This window comes from Podarcis bocagei (genome assembly GCF_964188305.1).
Source record: "Podarcis bocagei genome assembly, chromosome: 5".
NCBI lineage: Eukaryota > Metazoa > Chordata > Lepidosauria > Squamata > Lacertidae > Podarcis > Podarcis bocagei.
Window position 1 is genome coordinate 4,606,807 of NC_138129.1, and position 20,985 is coordinate 4,627,791.

Genomic DNA, 20,985 nt, shown 5'->3' on the forward strand with positions numbered 1-20,985 from the left:
AGCAGATGACTTGTTCCGTCACATGCAGGGAGAACGCCGCCTGTGGGATCAGGCCAAAGGAGACTCCCCTAATTCTCGCAGTGGCTGAACAGATGCATAAAGGAAGCTCAGAGGGGACAACAGGGCTCTCCCTAGGAACTGGTATTACATACCAGATGGTAAAGGTCAAGGGACCGTTAAGTCCAGTTGCGGACGACTCTGGGGTTGCGGCGCTCATCTCGCTTTACTGGCCGAGGGAGCCGGCATACAGCTTCCGGGTTATGTGGCCAGCATGACTAAGCCGCTTCTGGTGAACCAGAGCAGCGCACAGAAACGCTGTTTACCTTCCCGCCTGAGCGGTACCTATTTATCTACTTGCACTTTGACGTGCTTTCGAACTGCTAGGTTGGCAGGAGCAGGGACCGAGCAACGGGAGCGCACCCCGTCGCAGGGATTCCAACCGTCTACCTTCTGATCGGCAAGCCCTAGGCTCTGTGGTTTAACCCACAGCGTCACCCGCATCCCATATACCAGAGATTAGCGAGCAGCTAAAACGAGTCAAAGTGGGTCAGGGAAGAGGAGAAAACGCAGTGCTGCAAACGCATCTGTTTAGTAAGTGGGTATAGTGTTTATTTGGTTGTTGGGGTATTTTTTTACACAATTACAAGCCTTGTACAAATCTGCATTTTACATACATATGTATAATCTTTATACAGAGTAGCAACTTCATCAGAGAACGCTTATGCACGAGGAAAGAAACAACCGATTTCCCCACGGAAGGTGGCTTAGAGTTGGCCGGCATCTCCCTGGCCATGATTTTGACCCAGGATGTCTGGCATCCAGGACGTCTGGCGTTGCAGCCTGTAACGGCAGCAGCTGTTTCTTCTTCCAGCTGCCTCTCCCCTTCAGAAAGTGCTCATTTTTTTTGACACACCTGTTGCCGTATCTATTGCGGGTTGGCAACAGCGAGGCCTGCACGAGTCGTGAAGGAGCACCAACAAAGGGAGCCTGCTAGTCTATGCAAGTGGCCCAGCTGGGTGTCACTTAAACCACATCTGGTTTTGCTACCGGTCTGCAACTACGTAAACCAGCAGGCCGCCCTACAAGCCTGGCTAGTTGTAAAATTCAACAGGCTGCTCAGTGGTTTCCTAGTGTTAGCAGGCAGGCTACAGTAATGGTTCAGTCCCCAAAGTCCAAGGGACACTCTGCTTTAGGGAACCTGGCGAAACTGTAGCGTGTCACCAAATGCATTCATGGTGGCCACCTGCTTCGGCACGAATTCCAACAGTTACCGCAAGCAGAGTGAGCGACTTTGCAGGAGACACAAAGGCAGAGTTATGTGGCTGTCGAATTCACCAGCCTGCAGCAATGCACATCAGAGGGAAGAGGCAGCCTGGGGCTTAACTCTTGTCTCTGCACAGCTAAAAGGATGGAGATAAAAGGTTAGTCCCACCTCCTGTGGCTTCACATACATGATGGTCTTCCATGTGGTTTATTCTTGATGCATGAGTTCCTCCCTTCATTGCAGTCAACGGAGAGCAAAGTGTTTGCGCTCACTTGTACTGGTCTTCCCTCTGGGATAACAAGGGTCAGTTTATACTTTCAGCTAAATCAAGTGGCAAAGCTTGCCTTACAGTTATCACTCCAGGCTTCAGGCAATGTCCTCCCCGCAGGCAGAAAAAAGCATGTGGGGGTGGGTGGGGAAAAACTAGGCTGAACCCTTTCCCCTGACAGGCTGGTTTTCAACACACAGAGAATATTCTCTCGCATATGAGAGCATTCAAACCTGAAGTGCTGCAGTCTCACTTTACTAGCAGATTCCGCTAATTGTAATCAGCTGGTTTTGTGTGCTTTCAGCTTAAAAAGCTGGTGAATGCTGATCATGAAACAAACCTTCCCTTTGCCACCGCTGCACGAAGTTTCGTTTCCGCAGATTCTAGACCTGCTGAAATTTGGGGGTTTTAATACATATCTATATCTGGTGGTAGATCGTGTGAGGGAGGAAATGACTCTTCCATTTTAATAAACCAGAAGTCAGCCCATCATTGCCACAAGGAGCAGAGGGAAGAGGGTGCTTGTCTTAAACCTTTTTCTGCATTCTGCTGCCTGAATAACATGGAATAGCTTCAGGCCAAGGCTGCATCCAGCCTCGTTCAGGCTGCAGATGCAGCTTCCATAGGTCTCATATATACCTCAAATGGAAAGTGTCTGAACCTGCTAGGAAACCATTTTCTGCTAAGGCAAGAAGAAAACCCACAAGGGATAGTTAGGCCTCCTTCTAAGTCTTCATCTTTTAGCCTTGATTTTCATAAAGTGCTTAGTAAAATAATGCTTCACGTGTTTCTTCCATCCCACACCATCCGGTAACGAAAAGCCACAGCCCTTGCGGCAGGTGTCAATCATTCAAGCCCCTGCTCTTCCAGAGGAACGCTACGATCCACACTGTGGCCACTTGAGAAAGGCGTAGCCAATGTGGATATTTCAGGTACTGCACTCCCACCTTCCTCAGGGATGATGGGAGCTGTAGTTTAACATCTGGAGAGCAACTGCATTGGCTACCGGGGACTAAGATGACACTTTCACCTCCCTGCTTTTCACTGTTGCTCGTGGGACATGCTGGTATCCCCATGCCCATGGCTTCCTGATACCACAAGGCCCACAACCAATGGGTGGCAGGTTGATCTGCCTCCCGCCCAAGCTGAACGGCACTGCCCCACTGGAGAAGAAAAACTCCCCCCAAAAGACACCAATAGCTGAATGATTTGGTTGCAGGAAGCACAATCCAAATAGAGAGGCAGCAATGTGTCCTTCCGGGGTCAGTTCTTGGCTTGGTGAGAAGATATTCCCAGCAGGCAAAACAGGTAAAAGGAGGTCTCTCTGTTTTTCTGCTCCCTGTCTTTCCGGTGACTGCAAATCCCAATGCACAGCAGATTCCAGCACTCTTAAAAGCAAAACAAACGCATGCACTGGTTAGCGCTAGGCCTTTCTACCGTGTCGTTAAGGGCTCCAGGCACTGTGGCGTCTTCTGGGAGCTGCTCCTTTTGAATGGCCAAGTCTGCTCATCTTCCAGGGTAGAGGGAGCAACCTGGGCTTCTGTCGCTGTTGGAATGAGTTCATCGCAGCGGATAGCAAAAGGCCGCAGGTCCCAAGTGCTCTGCTGTCTGCTCAAACGTGACAAAGTTGGCGAACGCAGCATTACCATCAGCCTCAGGGCTGCCAGTTTGACCAAGCAGTTGGGTCCTTGGTTTGGACTTTCCTTCGCCCTCCACAGTAATGCTTGGCCGACTGAGAAGGTAGTTTTACAGGTGACTGAATACATAATTGCCATCAGGGAAAAGGGACTCAGCTGTGTAAATTAGGTAAGGACACTTGTGAGGGTTTATTAGCAGAGGAAGGAGGTAGAGGTGAATGGGGGCTTATCGATGGAGTGCCTGGGACTTTGGATTGAGTGGACAGTTTCTGGAAAACCCTTCGTGCATGACAATACGTCTATTTCTGTTAGTGGCTCAGATCTTTTAAAGCACTTTTCTTTCCACATCAACTACGTTGGTCCTGCAACAGGGCGAAATTTCACAACAGGAAGATCTCTCCCTTAACGGAAAGATCATTAACGGAAACTGCTGCTATTGATTTTGCAAGATGGTAGCAACAGAAATAACCCTGAAAGCCATAATGGACCATGTTCCAAGGAGTAACTCCTCATGCGCCAGATGCAGAATTTCCTACTCGGGCCTGGCTGAGAGAAATAGCTGTGCTGTGGGTGGGTGGGTGACAGCTACATGGTCTCCAAGATGAAACATGTTCATATGCTTGCAACCCCTGCTGCAGGCTTCGCAGTCGAGAGAGATAACGTGAGCCAATCTGCTGCAGACCTCAAAAGCAAAAACAAGCAGATTCCCAGTGTTTTGACTTGTCGGAAACTGCCTCTTCAGTTCCACATCTAGGAATGCAGGCAACTAAATAGGTGAGAGGGAAAGGAGGGGAAAACACCTCTGAACGGTTGGGCCCAGACTCATCTCCCCTCACCCCATCTCAGTTAATATTGCAGAACCAGCACCGTCCCTGAAAATATTCTTCTGTTTCTTTCTCTCCCATTTTGCCAAACACCCAGAGGGAAGAATGGACCTTCTCTCAAGCGCTACACAGGCTACAAGCCCATGAACAGGGCAGGAAGCACAGCAAAAATTGAGGTTCTTTAGCCTTGTAGTAACCAAGGCAGCCACTTCCCTTGTTCTGAAAGAGGTTCCCCAGAGGCTCTGGATGCTCAGGGAGGACGACGAAGAGGAGGTGAGAGCAGGATGACTGCAGGTCCAGGCCTGGTGGCTTGAATTAGTAAGGCAGGTTGCAGGAGGGGGGCAGGAAAGAGAGCAGGGGCTTCAAAAACCCAATTTGCCTTCTGCAGACATGGCTGCCTATGCCTGGCGTACCAAACAGGACACGGTAAGCGGAGAACTTCCTCCTCGACTCTCAGGGGAATATCTGGAGTTCGAATTTGGGTGCCCACTCGAGCGCGCTCTTCACCACAGCCAAAGCTGCCGCGCCCAGCGCCACCGTCAGCCCCATGACTGCCAGCTTGACAAAGCGGTTGGTCCTTGGTTTCGTTGCCAAGAGCATCTTTGCCCGCTCCTCCGCGCGGAGCCGCTCTCTGAAGCGCTGCCGGAGAACCGTGTCGGGCCGCTGCTGGGCTGAAGCCAGCTCAAAGTCTTTGAAGGTGGAAGCAGCCGTCCTGTAGGGGAAGAAGGAAACAGAGGCAGGGCACGTCATTCCAAACAGCCAGGCAGGATATGGTTCTCCTGTTGTGGAGAAGAAGGAGGAGGAGTTTGGACTCGATATCCCGCCTTTCACTCCCCTTCAGGAGTCTCAAAGCGGCTCACATTCTCCTTCCCCTTCCTCCCCCACCAAAAACACTCTGTGAGGTGAGTGGGGCTGAGAGACTTCAGAGAAGTGTGACTAGCCCAAGGTCGCCCAGCAGCTGCGTGTGGAGGAGCGGAGACGCGAACCCGGTTCCCCGGATTACGAGTCTACCGTTCTTAACCACTACACCATGCTGGCTCAGGGTATCACAATAAATGTGGAAAGCACCCCCGAAGTTAAGTTTTGTTTTCCGGATCTTGGAAACTAGCAACTTTAACACAAGTTAAAATTCTCAGGTTTGGTTCTCTTCAAAGGATATGGGCAGGAAGCTCACTTCCTAGGGATCAGTCCACCTCAGACGAGGGAATGGAAGAGCAGATCAGAGTTTCCTGAACTCCTGAAATGACCTTGCTTGCTGAACTCACATGGATACCTAGAAACAAGCAGCCAGCCCCATTCTGTCTACACAGGCAACATCTGAGACCCACAGCCAGCAGGCGATCAAACCGGCCTGCAGCTGTTATCAGAGCCAGGAGACGGCACTTGTAGAAACCTTGAGTGACCTTATCTTACACAACAGGCAAAAGGGACAACGGATATTTGAGATGCTCAGAAGAGGATAGTGGAGCTCTCACGCGCTCTTTATCTTTCAGGGCCGCTGTTTGGGTTTCTTGCTCCTTTTTTTCTGCTGCAGCAGACGACATAAGCAGCTACGGAGTGAAAACTCAACTGCTGAAAGGGCAAGCTACTTTTCTCAAACTGAAGTTTTAAAGGCAGAGAGTGGGTTGCCTTTTTGGCACATGGAGGAGAAATCTCTGCTTCTTTCTGAATTCCTCAGTACTGCTGGTAGTGTGGCCAGCAGGTGCAGATACTGCCTTTTTGATTGCTGGACCCACGACTGGTCTCGCCCAATCCACCAGAGCCTGTCTTCACATGCAGGGGAAGTCCCTAACTCACTGAGGGTTTGAGACCCACCCGCTACCCTCACCTGGTTTAGCTGGCCAGTCAAAGCCGTTCCCGGGGTGTGGCCGCTGTCGCATGCTGACAGCTTCTAGGAGCCTCGTGTGAGAGAAGAGGACATGGTGGGGACCCAAGGTGGACAAACGACCCCAGGAGGAGTACGCTGCGCTACGTCTCCACTAACGCCCCAACTAAAGTCTGTCATTACCCACCTTTCGGCTTGCTGCTGAGCAGCCTCCCGGGCAAGTTCCGATGGTGGAAACTGAACGAAGAGGTCTCCAGCTCGACTGATCAGGGTCTCGTACGGAAGGTCTTGTGGGATCTGCGATAAAAGATGGTGGACGGAGGCCATGTCACACTCACAGGCGAGAACCTCCGGTGCGCGATGGAGCACGATCTGCAGAGAAGCAAGCAGCAACTCAGTGATCCATGCCACGGTCACCTCCAGGCTTGACTACTGTAATTCGCTCTATGTGGGGCTGCCCTTGAAGCTGTCCCAGAAACTCCAGCGGGTGCAGAATGCTGAAGCGAGGCTCCTCACGGGGTCTCTGCCATGGGAGCATATTCACCCAATGCTTTTCCAGCTGCACTGGCTGCCGGTGGAGTACAGGGTCAGATTTAAGGTGCTGGTTTTCACCTTTAAAGCCCTTCACGGCCTAGGACCCTCGTACCTACGGGACCGCCTCTCCCGGTATGCCCCATGGAGAGCCTCAAGGTCCATAAATAGCCACACCCTAGAGGTCCCGGGCCCTAAGGAAGTTAGATTAGCTTCAACCAGAGCCAAGGCCTTTTCAACTCTGGCCCCGACCTGGTGGAACGCTCTGTCTCATGAGACCAGGGCCCTGCAGGATCTGATTTCTTTCCGCAGGGCCTGTAAGACAGAGTTGTTCCGCCTGGCCTTTGGCTTGGAGTCAATTTGATTCCCTCCCCCTTTCTTTTTCCTTTTTCCTTTCTCCTCCTGTGATGAGGCTGCATTTTAATATTTTAATGTTTCAATATTTAATGTTGTTATTTTAATCTTGTTTTTAAGTTGTATTCATTCAACTTGTTTTTATTATTGCTTGTTAGCCGCCCTGAGCCCGGCCTTGGCTGGGGAGGGCGGGGTATAAATAAAAATTTATTATTATTATTATTATTACTCAGCTTAGGTGGCGCACGGCGCCAACACTTCCCTGTCACAGGGCTACCGTCGCCAAGGGTTCAAAAGGTCCCTGCCACCTGTGATCTCGTGTGACAAGAGTTTCAAAAAGCATGGGGGAAATGCAGAGAATACTTCGCAAAACAGTGCCCTAAAATACATACCCAGACTTGTTTCGATTAATGTCTGCAGGAGACTTTGTGGATATTTAAGTTATAATTAGAAAAATATTAATAATTATTCATAAAGGAAACAGCTTATAAGAAGTAAATAAGGAAGCCAGATACAGGATAAAGGAAGTCTTTTATTTTGTTGTTTCTATTGTTGTATGTTATGCTCATTGTATGTTACATTTAATGAGGGTGGATTTCTGTATTGGGGGGGGGTTATGTTGTGTTGTAAATAAAATTCCATTTTTTTTTAAAAAAAGGAAAAGGTCCCTGCCAAAGCAGCTGCAAGGAGGGTTCCACTCTAAACCCTTTGGGTATGCTCCTGTTTGTAGTTTGGAAATAGGAAGTGATATGCAGTCCATGTGTCTCCCTTATAATTTTGCTGTATTGCAGAGAGTTGGACTAGATGCCCCTTGGGGTCTCTTCCAACTCTAAAAGTTATATGATTCCATGAACTGTGGCAAGTCAAAATTTCCTCCAGGCAACCAGATGCAGCCCTTGTGCTGCTGCTGCATGTGAGAGCTGCCAGGAGTAAGAGAACGAGAGCACAAGCACGCATGGCTCCACAGCAGTAGCTCACTCTTGACTTTATGGATAGGTCCCAAGTAATGATCCATCGTCCTCTGACAAACAGCAGCCTTGCTCTCCAACATGCAGAATATTTCCCATCCCTATGGTATGGACTGCTGGCAACGTTTCTGTGAAACTCCTCTGCACTTCTCTGCCCAAGCACAGCAAAACTGATGATGATGGTAACAATAATAATATGCTCTAGTTATCTCCCACTTGGACTACTGCAATGCGCTCTACGTGGGGCTACCTTTGAAGGTGATCCGGAAACTGCAATTAATCCAGAATGCGGCAGCTAGACTGGTGACTGGGAGTAGCCGCCGAGACCACATAACACCGGTCTTGAAAGACCTACAATGGCTCCCAGTACATTTCTGAGCACAATTCAAAGTGTTGGTGATGACCTTTAAAGCCCTAAATGGCCTTGGTCCTGTATACCTGAAGGAGCATCTCCACCCCCATCGTTCAGCCCGGACACTGAGGTCCAGCTCCGAGGGCCTTCTGGCGGTTCCATTGTTGCAAGAAGTGAGGTTACAGGGAACCAGACAGAGGGCCTTCTCGGTAGTGGCACCCACCCTGTGGAACACCCTCCCTTCAGATGTGAAGGGAATAAGCAGCTATCCTATCTTTAAAAGACATCTGAAGGCAGCCCTGTTTAGGGAAGTTTTTAATATTTAATGCTGTATTGTTTTTAACACTCGATTGGGAGCCGCCCAGAGTGGCTGGGGAAACTCAGCCAGATGGGTGAGGTATAAATAAGAAATTATTATTATAATAGCTTAACGCAAGGAGGAGAAGCAGATACTCTTTGCTACAGACTCAAGCTTGTTTTCTTGATGGAAGGTTTGCAACTGGAACTCTGTGCTGAAGGCAAAGAAGCCACTAAGCAGCAAAGCTGTCTCTTGCAGCTCTATGCACCTTAAATCATTTTAAAGAGTGGGGCGGGAAGCAAAAAGCACAGCCTGGTTTGGTTCATGTTCCACTGCTGCCACACCTACCACTGCTGCAAAGTAGATTGGCATTAGCGGATGGCATGCCAGGAAGAAGTCGTACAACCGCACAACGTGTCTGAAGTCAGACAGCACGTGTCCAAACCAGGTGATCAGCCAGCTGAGAGCAAAAATGGTCCCCACTTCAGCTCTGTGCAAAAAAGAGGAAGAAAGAAACAAAAGGGTCAAGGCAAAGCATCCCGTTTGCGCAACCATTTCCCCCCTGGTTGCAAGTTGCATCTGGGATGGCTGTTCTCCTCCTGATATGGCATGGGATTCAGCAGCAATTCAGGAAGGGACAAGCTATCAAAAGAGCTTTGTGGCATCTTCCTCCTTGGAGGTTGCCAAGACTGAACAGGTGTCTGCCTATCAGAAATGCTTTTGGATGTCCCACTTCAAGGTCGCTTCCAATTCTATTTCTCAGAGAATACAAAGGAATATGGACACAGAAGGCCTAGAAGCCACTAACTGCATCACCAAATTCTCCAAGGTTTGCTTCTCGAGAGGGGCGCTGAAAAAGGCACTGCTCAGTCATGCTAGGAAGCAGTAAAGGAGGACTTCCTAGAGTTAACCTTCAATTGCATGCATTTTTTTAAAAAAAGGAAAGTGCAGCACTTCTACCTACCTCTGCATGAAGTCGTGCAATTCTGGATTCACCTGGTCTATAATGGGCATCAGGTAGTTTAAGATGTGCTTGGTGTTGTCCATTGTCGGGTCCATAAAATCCCTACCAGGCAAAGCAAGTCTGGTCAGCCAAGGCATGAGGCAGTGTGAAGCAAATGCTCTCTTGTTTATCACAGACAGCAAACGGTGCAAAGCAGACCACAAGCCAAGAGATACCCAAATGCCCAGGGAAGTGGGAATAGGAGATGGGATACTTTTTGGTTCCAACAACCAGAGGCTCACTCACAGTAAGCAGCCGGCAAGTGTACAAACGTGAACACAAGAGAGGCTGTTGCAATGGAGAAAGACAAGTGACCGTGCAGGTCCAATTTTTTTATTTTAGAAAAGGAAAGTCACCAGGACTCCAGCAGAAAAACATGCAGAAACCCAGAAGGCGTGGGTCCAAAGTCATGGCTTGCTTTTGGAAAACAACAACACACTTTATGTTCTTGAGAAAACTATGTTCACAAGGGGCTTGGTGCACTGTGAATGCCACAATTGCTTCGACACAGATTGAAAGTAGATGCTGGGTTCAGAAACTGGCCATTGCCACTAGCCACTAAGGTTTCTGCAAAAGCTAGCTTCAGGAAAGTCTGGCAAGGGCTGGTCCTGAGAAGAATCTGGGAAAAACAACCCTCTCTCCCAGCAGGCTCTGTAGATTTAACACACGCCTTCAACCTTTGCCTCAACTTCTAGTTAGTATTTAGAAAGGGTGTGAGAGTGATTTCTCTGAAGGCTGGCCTGGTTTTTGTTTGGGACTGGAATACTTAACTCTCACAGCTGCCCAGTCCCTCCCATTGCAAACAAGATAACAATGGATGGAAATTGGGAAAGAGCAGCAGCAAAGCCTCAGGCATTCCTCAGCCTCCCTTATAACTGCACCTGCCATCCCACAGTACAGTGAAATACATTTTTTCTTTGTCCTCTTTTAAGACATATTGTGCGTATTGCAACTCTGTTTGTATTGCAGTTACAATAAGATCAGAATAGATTATGTCCTCTTACTTCTACCCAGAAGATTTTAATCCATCCAGTCTGCTCTCCAGTCCCTTCCCCACTGCGCTTTTTCACTGAGTTGGGCAGAACTACCACCGCCTTATCAAAGTGCAGCAGAACTGTTTTCTAATCTACATCAAGAAGCAACAGCAAAAGCAACACAATGCTGATTCCTGGGCAGAATAGTTCCGGGAACTTTAGTTAGCACAGTCCTAGAACAACGAGGAAGGGTGCAACGTCTATAGCAAAGGACCTAGGTTTCAACCATCTCTATTACAGAAGCCCAATGGAAGTGCAAGAAGGAGGTGTTGAATCTTTGGGTGGGATTCACCCAACAAACCTATCAGTGGAAGCCCTCCGTAAGGGCTTTTGCTTGCACAGTGGAGCTTCCTTCTCCTTGCCCACCCTACCTTGGCCCTGGAGTGGGTGGCAGAAACCCCAGAACGGGGGGAAGGGGGAGTCATTCCATCTGGCAACCTAATATGCTTGCACAGATGGAACGTTTGTAATAGCACAATGTTGAAACCTACCCTTTAATTTTTTTAATAAACCTGGGTGACCTGCAGCGAATGTGGTTCAGAGAGGAGGGGAATTGGACTTCTCCCTTCAGAAGGGCCTGCCTGTCCCTCCTCCAACTGAGCAAGCTAACAGTCAGGAGGTAGGGGACGTTTAACTGTCATTAAAGGTAAAGGTACCCCTGACCATTAGGTCCAGTCATGGACAACTCTGGGGTTGCCCGCTCATCTCACTCCATAAGCCGAGGGAGCCGGCGTTTATCTGCAGACAGCTTCCGGGTCATGTGTCCAGCATGACTAAGCTGCTTCTGGCGAACCAGAGCAGCGCACGGAAACGCCGTTTACCTTCCTACCAGAGCAGTACCTATTTATCTACTTGCACTTTGACATGCTTTCAAACTGCTAGGTGGGCAGGAGAAGGAACCGAGAAATGGGAGCTCACCCTGTCACGGGGATTCGAACCGCTGACCTTCTGATTGGCAAGCCCTAGGCTCTGTGGTTTAGACCACAGTGCCACCCGCGTCCCTTTTAACCCTCATTGGGAGGTTGGGAGGCTGCAAACCCAAACAGCGGGAAGTGGAAAGAACACAGGCACTAGGCAGCTCCACTCAAGAACCAACCCCAGCTCCCTTAGCGGGAGGCTGATGCACAGTACAAAGGCTTTAAGACCCACTGTGGCAGGAAAGACACTTAATGGGAAGGGCCAGAGCTTAGTGTTAGAGAACATGTTTTGCATGCAAAAAGGTGCCAGGTTCAATCCCTGGCGTTTGCAGGTAAGGCTGGGCATGTCCCCTGCCTGAAAGCATAGAGAGCAGCTACCAGTCAATGTAGGCAACACCAAGCTAGGTAGACCAATGGTCTGACTCAATATAAGGGAGCTTCCTATGTAAATCCCATTGGATGTGCTCAGAGCAGGGGTAGGCAAACTAAGGCCCATGGGCCGGATGCAGCCCCATCCGGCCCAATCACCTTCTCAATCTGGTCTGCAGACGGTCTGGGAATCAACGTGTTTTTACATGAGTAGAATGTCTGCTTTTATTTAAAATGCATCTCTGGGTTATTTGTGAGGCATTGGAATTAGTTCTTCTCCCCCCCCCCAAAAAAAAATATAGTCCGCCCCCCCCCAAGGTCTGAAGGAGAGTGGACCGGCCCATGGCTGAAAAAGGTTGCTGACCCCTGGCTCAGAGAGAGAAAGTTGGAGATCTGGGGGTTCCAAGGTAAGGAGCAACTTGAGCATCCTTGTTTTCACTGTGTGGACTTTTCTTTCTGGCTCGCTCCTTGTTAAAGGCAAAGGCACCATTCTGCAGCAGAGACCTAACAGCCACCGCTAACCTATTCCTGGAACCCAGTTGGGTCGCCATGTGAATTCGCCACTGCGCAGCAACCCGGGAGCCTGCTCCATGACTCCTTTCCAGCTCCGCAGGCAGGGGTGCTTTCTAACGCAGACAAGAGTACCTGAGGTGATGGGTTGAAAGCTTTTCCACGAGGGCCGTTGCCAGTCTCTCTCCAACCACAAGCAGAAACGTGACCACGATGTCGTGGTAGCCTTGGTAGTAGTGAAGCTGTGGGTTGCGCTGCAAGACCTGCAGGATGCTGTCAATCAGCTCTTCCTGCAGCCCCTCCCTCTGCTCATCTGGCATCCCTGCAGGGAGAGCAACAAGAAGGGTTCAGAGAGTTGGCAGCTGAGAACATCCACATGACAACATCCTGCATCCCAGTGACACGAGTTACTTCAGCTGCCTGTCTCTCTTGTCTCCTGCCAGCTGAAGGCAACACACATAGATCCAAAGGCAGAATCATTAAGGGATTCCTGGATTTAATGATGGGGGTTAATTACCTCCTCAGCCCCATTACTTTCTTGTGCATACAGTGTGCAGTCCCGCATGGCCAAACTCAATAGCAGAAGCTCAGTAAGTCTGCACTGCAAGCATAAAGCAGTTAACCAGTCACTGTATCCCTGCAAGAAAACCTGGTAATAGCAGATTACAGCATCTCTATCTGAAGGTGGGCATCCCTTGGTTCAAGCAATAAATCTGATAATTTCCCAGGCAATTTATCTCTTATTTTAATCACAAGCCTCGCAGCTTCATTGAATATCAAAATATTGCTGGTGCTCAGAGGGAGACTCAGTGTTTGGTTCCTTCAGCTGCATCTTCAGGAACTTAGGCGGCAGCAGGACTTGGGGGGGAAAGATCCTGCTGTGATCTTGAAGAGCTGCCACCAAAGACAGTCAGGGCGTAGGCTAGATGGACCTATGACATTACTTGGCACAAGGCAAGGTCATATTTTCATGTGTTTAGCTGGCTTGAGACAGTATAAAACGCAACACCCTTCAATTGGCTAATTGTTCCAGTGCAAGAGAAGGGAGTAGTTTACACTTGTGCAGTCAGGCTCCAAACTTTTCAGCTACAAATATTTGTTGTTGTTGTTTAGTCGTTTAGTCGTGTCCGACTCTTCGTGACCCCATGGACCAGAGCACGCCAGGCACTCCTGTCTTCCACTGCCTCCCGCAGTTTGGTCAAACTCATGCTGGTAGCTTCGAGAACACTGTCCAACCATCTCGTCCTCTTTCGTCCCCTTCTCCTTGTGCCCTCCATCTTTCCCAACATCAGGGTCTTTTCCAGGGAGTCTTCTCTTCTCATGAGGTGGCCAAAGTATTGGAGCCTCGGCTTCATGATCTGTCCTTCCAGTGAGCACTCCGGGCTGATTTCCTTAAGAATGGATTGGTTTGTTCTTCTTGCAGTCCATGGGACTCTCAAGAGTCTCCTCCAGCACCAGAATTCAAAAGCATAAATTCTTCGGCGATCAGCCTTCTTTATGGTCCAGCTCTCACTTCCATACATCACTACTGGGAAAACCATAGCTTTTACTATACGGACCTTTGTTGGCAAGGTGATGGCTCTACTTTTTAAGATGCTGTCTAGGTTTGGCATTGCTTTTCTCCCAAGGAGCAGGCGTCTTTTAATTTCGTGGCTGCTGTCACCATCTGCAGTGATCATGGAGCCCAAGAAAGTAAAATCTCTCACTGCCTCCATTTCTTCCCCTTCTATTTGCCAGGAGGTGATGGGACCAGTGGCCATGATCTTCATTTTTTTGATGTTGAGCTTCAGACCATATTTTGCGCTCTCCTCTTTCACCCTCAATAAAAGGTTCTTTAATTCCTCCTCACTTTCTGCCATCAAGGTTGTGTCATCTGCATATCTGAGGTTGTTGATATTTCTTCCAGCAGGGTTGATATTCTGCAAACATGAGACCCTCTGGTAGTACACAGGACCCTTTCCTGCACAATGAAATACAGCAGGATTGCCAGTGGCAAACAGAAGAGGAAGCTTCTCTCTGCACGGAGAAGTTCTCTCTGAACTAGATCTGCTGGCAAAGTGACTCAGCTTAGCACATTAAGAGTCACCAGCTCTTTCACTTCAGGCTGAAGAGTACCATGGTCTGAGGCAAGCAGCAGCTAAATGAAGCATGCAGCAGCATCACCCATTGGTGGGGAGTGAAAACACAAGCGCAGATAAAGAAACAGAGGACCTCCCTCAAGACTCACTTATTCTGGGCCACTGGGGTGTTGCTAGGGCAACAATATCGCAAGCAGCAAGTCTAAGCTATCAACTTAAACTAGTTCAGGCATCATGGTTTTCTACTAGGGGTAGATGGTTCAGTCTATTCCCAGCTCATGCCAATTTTCCATGTATTTATTCCTAAATCTGTTCTGTCCCATTTCCACATTTATCTGAGAATTTCTTAAAGCAAAATATGTGTGGAAATTCATAACTAAATTAATATTTCAATGTACACTTTGCTGCAAAACACTATGTCATTGCATACATTTCATAAATACTTTTTTTTCTGAGCCAAGAAATCAGAGAAGTGTGAAATCCCAAAGGATGATTGTATTTTAATCTGCGTGTAAGTGTGGGAGGTGTAAATTAGGTCATTTCACTAGAAATGCAGGCCAAATGAAATTCTCTGTCATCTCTACTTTCAACCCAAGGGATTTCTGCAGAGACCCCACAGCTGGAAGCAGAGAGAGTGCTTCTTGTACCTGGAGGAAAGCGTCGGAGAGATCGCCTCACATCCAGCAACACTTGCTGGTAATCTTTGTTGTCCTCTCGGAGTTCCTCACCTAGGAGGGACAGAAGAGTGTCACAAATCCACAGTAGTCACAAAAGGAGGACCAGCCCCAGGGAACTAAGGAGGGAAGTGTGTTTAATACAGCCATAAAAACTGAAACTGAATACCTATTAACAAGTACTCATCACTGTTCAAAACATGGTTTGATCTATGCAATGGGACACTAACAACACAGGTTCTGAGCACCAGGGAAACATCAGTCTTAAGGGTAGCACATATTGCAATGCCATCTGAACACGCTTCTCTTCGCCTGCTAATTGCACCAGACAGCACCAGCTGCACTTCCAAATGGATTTGCTGCCATCTGTGGGGGCTGCAGCTAAGAGGAGTTTTACTGGACTCCTGGATTTATTTATTTATATTCTAAACCATTCCTGGATCTGCTTTTTAATAGCATTAAATATGCAAGAGGGTGAAGCCACGGAACAACTCTGTGTGAATACTAAAAGCCATGTTAATGGAAGAGAGCTCTCCAATTACATAAAAAATAAAACCAAAATGCAAACTGTGCTTTGTTTGAGTAATTAACCCCACACTCAAGCTCAAAGGTTCCCAGAGTCTTTCCCCAGATTGCAAGCGTTATGTGGCTTCACCTGGCCGAGGTGGCAGGTCCTCTGTGTTCACATTAAGCAGCTTTGGCCACACCCTGCAGCGGATCTCATCCATCAGAAGCCCCCCTTCGCTGATAGCCATGCGCCTGAGTGCAGCAACATCCACAGGCTCGCTGCTCAGGGCCTGGTAGATCTCTGCTTCTTTCCTTTTTTTCTTCGAATCACAGTCTGCGAGAGAAACAAAAATCAAATTCAAACCAGCCTTAACAGCAGTTTCGCCTGCTAATGATTGTGGCCTCAAAAGGGGACAGTAATTTATTTACAAGATGGGGAAAGTGGGGCGCTAGATCACACTGGCCAACCCACCAAAACAGCCTTAAGGGCAGGGTGTTTTCTGCAGTGTAGTCAATAAACTTGTTTAAGATGAAACCTAATAGTTGACTGAAAGGCAATGGTGACACAACAAACATCAGATGGGCCAATGCAAATCTTGCAGGCTATTAACTTTGTGACCTCTTTGCTGACACTCAGCTGTTTCATTTATGGAATCTTCTTTTTAATTTTTTTATTTAATTTTTATTTTTTAATTCATCATTAATACACATATACAAGCATACAAACATACATTTCATACAATCTTTAAAAATGTTCAAACATACTTACACTCAATCCCACAAATAGTTCCTTTCCCCATCACCATCCACCAACCCATTTATGGAATCTTTAGCTTAATGCTCTGAAAGACAGAACTGCTCAATTGCCACATAGGACACTTTTTTCCTTTCAGTTTAGTATTGTACACAATTTGGTATTGTACACTCAAAAGATTGGACCGTCAGTCTCCAGCTCAACAGAATCACATCAGAAAGTGTTGCATCACAGAAAGCTTTCTTCACACCAACACAGACACGTAACCTCATTCCAATGAATCACAAACTAAGCAACACCTGCATCAGTAGCACTTAGTACTTGACTGTTGCTAAAAACCAACCAATTTGTTTTTAATGCAAAGGTTAATAATAATAATAATTTTATTATTTATACCCCACCCATCTGGCTGGGCTGCCAGCAGTAATAGGTAAAGGCTAAAGGGACCCCTGACCATTAGGTCCAGTCGTGGCCGACTCTGGGGTTGCGGCGCTCATCTCGCTTTACTGGCCAAGGGAGCCGGCGTACAGCTTCCGGGTCATGTGGCCAGAATGACCAAGCCACTTCTGGCAAACCAGAGCAGCACACAGAAACGCCGTTGACCTTCCCACCTATTTATCTACTTGCACTTTGCCGTGCTTTCGAACTGCTAGGTTGGCAGGAGCAGGGACCAAGCAACGGGAGCTCACCCCGGCACGGGGATTCGAACTGCCGACCTTCTGATCGGCAAGTCCTAGGCTCTGTGGTTTAACCCACAGCACCACCCGCGTCCCTGCCAGCAGTAATAAGGCAAGCACAAAGCAAGCACGTGATCCAGTATAACCTTTTAAGGATATCTGACTGTTATGCATAGCAGCTGGCTGAATGCATTGAGCACAATACAACAAGCTCCCAAAGATCTAAACCTTTTGCAGTTTCATTGTGAACACTGCTACACATCTGGATCAGAGCCACCAGAAAAAGCTGGTGATAACCAGCTGCTTTGTTTTATGTTCATATACTTCTCCAGTGCAAGAAGGACAGTGGGGGGTGGGGAGCAGCAACAACCTCAGGGAGCCAAATATGTGGAAGCATGACCAGTTTGCATTTAAAAGCCTCTTTCATAAGACTCTGTTTGTGCAATTTGCATCCTTAACACCCACTCTTAGAATTCAGATGGGAGCTGATTTGAAGGGCTCTAACTTGGCAAGGCAACTTGTCACTCTGGATAGTTTTGAAAGACAACAAATGACCCAAAAGGAGGGCACCAAAAACCCTCACACACACCCCCTGCAGTTTACAGCAGTGCCTTAAAAACTTTGCTATGCAGTGTACAACTCTTCTGCGTTTCCAGCCACATACAGAGGGTTGTTTTGGCAGGAAATTTCATGAGTGCTCAGTTTCTACAGAACACAATGTTGGAACTTGGAAAGCTACATGCCACTTGTCAGAAATCATCCCAAAATAAGCAAGACGAGCAAACAGAAGAAGGATTTCTTTCTACTTGACTCACAATCTAAATAAAAATTGACCCTGGTTTCTTTCTCTTTCACTCTATCCTCCTTATTGCTAATTTGCTCAGGTATCATGACAGTGGAATGGAAGGTCCTCAGTGCTCTGGTTCCCAAGGACGGCAGTAGCCGAGACAACCCTGTTTTGCACACACATGACTTTAGTGAAGAAGTATGAGTGGAATAAAGGACTGTTTCTCCCCCAAAAGAAGCCCCGCAGTGGCACAGGCAACAGTGAAATGGATTGCATACATGCAGGAGGGTGGCTAAAAACTTATCTGTCTAAAAGGAATAATTCAGTTAGGTGTGGAATGTTTCATTATGAGGGCCACAATGCTTCTAGGGCAGCACACCAGTGGTAGGTGGGGCCAGAAGCAAATGTAGGTGCAGCAAAGAATACTAATTTTGCTTTTGTACAGAAAGCTGCATGCATATCCCTCTCAATCAGAGTTTAACAGCACATTCTAGCCAGACAAAAAGGAGGTTGCAAAGCAGGGCTGGCGAAGGGTGTTTATCCTGGGGAAAGTCCTATGATATTATATATTGTATATCTTTTTTTTTTTTTGCTGCAAGTTGCTTGGAGACCTTCGGGCGACAAGTGTCTAATAAGTCCAATAAATGAAATGAATGAATGAAAGAAAGGTAGAAATGGCTGCACCTGGTTCCTGAGCTCAAGGTTCCCCACTTCTACGTTAGCTCTTAGACCAAGAGCATTCCAGCCCTCACCCAGGCAGCTGCTGTGTTTCAATTTCCTTTACTGCTAATTTTAATCATTTGTAAATGTTTTATTTGCTTTTATTCCAACACTTCTTGTAAACTGCTTACAGGTTTTCCAATAAAACGGTACCTAAATTTTGTTAAAGGGTCGTGGGTGGCGCTGTGGGTTAACCACAGAGCCTAGGACTTGCCGATCAGAACGTCAGCGGTTCGAATCCCCACAATGGGGTGAGCTCCCATTGTTCGGTCCCTGCTCCTGCCAACCTAGCAGTTCGAAAGCATGTCAAAGTGCAAGTAGATAAATAGGTACCGCTCCGGCGGGAAGGTAAACGGCGTTTCCGTGCGCTGCTCTGGTTCACCAGAAGCGGCTTAGTCATGCCGGCCACATGACCCGGAAGCTGTATGCCGGCTCCCTTGGCCAATAAAGCAAGATGAGCGCTGCAACCCCAGAGTCGGCCACGACTGGACCTAATGGTCAGGGGTCCCTTTACCTTTTTAAAATTTTGTTAAGTGAAAGTATGCGCATATCAGAAAGAGAGAAAACACCTTATCTGCAGTATCCCTGCAGATGGGTCCTAACCCTCTTGAGAGAAGCCCGCCCACCTACTTCACTTTTGCACTGGAAGCGAAATGGTATGAACACACACCTGTCTCAGCACTGCCGGGGGGGGGGGGAGGAGCAGCAGCTTCCTCCCACCCATATAGCTGTCAACCTTCCCTTTTTTTGCGGGAAATTCCCTTATTTCAGCGCCGCTTCCTGCTGCTCTCCCGGATTGTTAGATACCCCGTAGCCTGTCTCCGGGACAGGTGAGGCTGCTGATCCCTTATTTTCACATTCGAAAGTTGACAGCTATGCTCTCAGCCCCATTCAAGTGGCCTCCCACTGTAGTGCTTTGGAAAAATCTGCCTCCCCCCCCAAAAAATAATTAAATAAACTGCACAGGGAGCCAGATGGCGGGAGTCGCAGTTGCTTCACCTGTTCGACTTCTGCCTGACACTTCTGAGAAGAGAGGGGAGGAAGCGTCACCAGTCGCCCCGCCCACCCCCGGAAAGGCCCCCTCCGATTGGCTCCTGCCTCCTGAGCGAGGGGGACGGGGCGTGGCCTCCTCTCCGCTCCGCCCCTTCTCCCTCAGGGCCGCGTCGCCCCTCAGCGGAGCCAAGGCCTCCCTTTGCCCCCTCAGGCGCCCGGCGGTCAAGTCGGCCGAGGGCCTCGCACCCCCGCCGGCCGAGCGGCCCGCGTACCTCGCCTCCCGTTGTCTTGGTGCGGCGGCGGCGGCGGCGGCCTCCGGAGGGCCATGGTCTCTGGGCGCCGCCGAGGAGCATCCCGGCCGGGCCTCTCCGGCTTCGTGTCTCTTTTTCCCCTCTTCCCTTACTCCTCCCTCCCGAGGCTCCGCCCACTTCTCGCTTCTTGCCCGCCTCGGCTGGCGCCTGCCAAAGACGTCACCGCAGCCGCCAACCGCCGCGCTTCGAGCGCACGCCGCGCATGCGTTGCACCCGCCTTCCTCTTTCACGGCTCTGTTTCTGTGCTCGATAGCGCAGCGGCTTTTACCATAGATGTCGCAGGGAAAGGCTAGAGCGGCACGCAAAGGGTTCGGAGGTTGAACATAGAGATAGAAAGTGTAGGGGAGCAAACGCTGTCTTTTATGTGTAAGCTGCCAACCAAAGAGCCTTTTAGCACTGCCCATTTTATAATGTGCTGGCACACATTTAAAGAACCACAATGCCCACCTAATAATAATAATAATAAATTTTATTTATATCCCGCCTTCCCCAGCCGAAGCCGGCCTCAGGGCGGCTAACAACAATAAAACAGTACAACATTCTAAAATCATTTCATTATAAAATTAATTCAACTCAAATTGATGGCAACCATTAGGCTAAAGTGCCTAATGCTGTGCCCACAGCTGGACAGCGTGTGATCTTGTGTTTATTTTTTACTTGACACATTCTGCGCAGATCAGAAAAATCTGAATTAAATCGGGGGGCGGTGGATGAGGACGACGTCACGTGGATGATCAGAAAAATATACGTGAAATCTAAATTGCCTAAGAAACCGTGCCTTAAGGACTGAGCACCCTGTGATTACCTAATCTTACACGCATGCTGCTGTTAAACCCAGCCAAGAACCTGAGGAAACATTTGCTCGGAGTGGATGAATGGAAAGGATCGGTAGAGACTGCATCAGATAATTCATCTGTAAAGTATGCACTGGATGGGCATGCAGTTTGGAGGAAGAGCTGGAGGAGGAATTTGCACTTTGCTGGAGCGGATGGGTGGGTTTGATGTCTATGCATGGCCAAGTTGTGTCAACTCACTTTCAAGTGAATAACTCAAAGCATGCCTGTATTGCAGTTGGGGAGTGTGTGTCCAGAGGGTGCCTGCTGCTCCGCTTTTGAGCTTTGTTCTGATTGTATTTAACTGTAAAATAAATATAAATAACAGTACTCTTTAAAAAACGCACGGCACCTGTTTCTGAGCGCTTCCCGGCTGCTGCTGTTTTTGGCGGGTGGGATTCAATCGCATGCAGGCAAAACCAGATTGCGCAACCAGTGTCGATCTGCACCACGAACCCGAAGTTTTCCAAGAAAGAAAGTGACCGGTAAATTCCCTG

At 48.5% G+C, this 20,985-nt stretch overlaps 1 protein-coding gene across 2 annotated transcripts; it reads right to left on the reverse strand.

Moving 5' to 3' along the window:
• Positions 1-585: 585 nt before the first annotated feature.
• On the reverse strand, positions 586-19,820 carry TBC1D20 (TBC1 domain family member 20). 2 transcript variants are annotated; one of them, XM_081196530.1, is made up of 8 exons: positions 19,617-19,820; positions 15,562-15,747; positions 14,880-14,960; positions 12,290-12,476; positions 9,286-9,387; positions 8,670-8,811; positions 6,006-6,115; positions 586-4,705 (listed from the first exon to the last, which is right to left on the reverse strand). In XM_081196530.1, the coding sequence occupies exons 1-8, from the start codon at positions 19,669-19,671 to the stop codon at positions 4,447-4,449; spliced, it is 1,122 nt and encodes a 373-aa protein (XP_081052656.1). In that variant the 5' UTR covers positions 19,672-19,820; the 3' UTR covers positions 586-4,446. The 2 variants fall into 2 exon arrangements, with proteins under 2 accessions (XP_081052656.1, XP_081052655.1); XM_081196529.1 differs by having other exon boundaries at positions 6,006-6,190; positions 19,617-19,815.
• Between the last annotated feature and the right edge of the window lie 1,165 nt (positions 19,821-20,985).

Excerpts from the sequence above, each read along its gene's own strand:
- TBC1D20 (XM_081196529.1), bottom strand. The coding sequence starts at position 19,671 with ATGGCCCTCCGGAGGCCGCCGCCGCCGCCGCCGCACCAAGACAACGGG. Across the intron at positions 15,748-19,616 it reads CCAAGACAACGGGAGGCGAG|ACTGTGATTCGAAGAAAAAA; the intron begins GTACGCGGGCCG and ends TTTCTCTCGCAG. Across the intron at positions 12,477-14,879 it reads TCTCCGACGCTTTCCTCCAG|GGATGCCAGATGAGCAGAGG; the intron begins GTACAAGAAGCA and ends CTCTCCCTGCAG.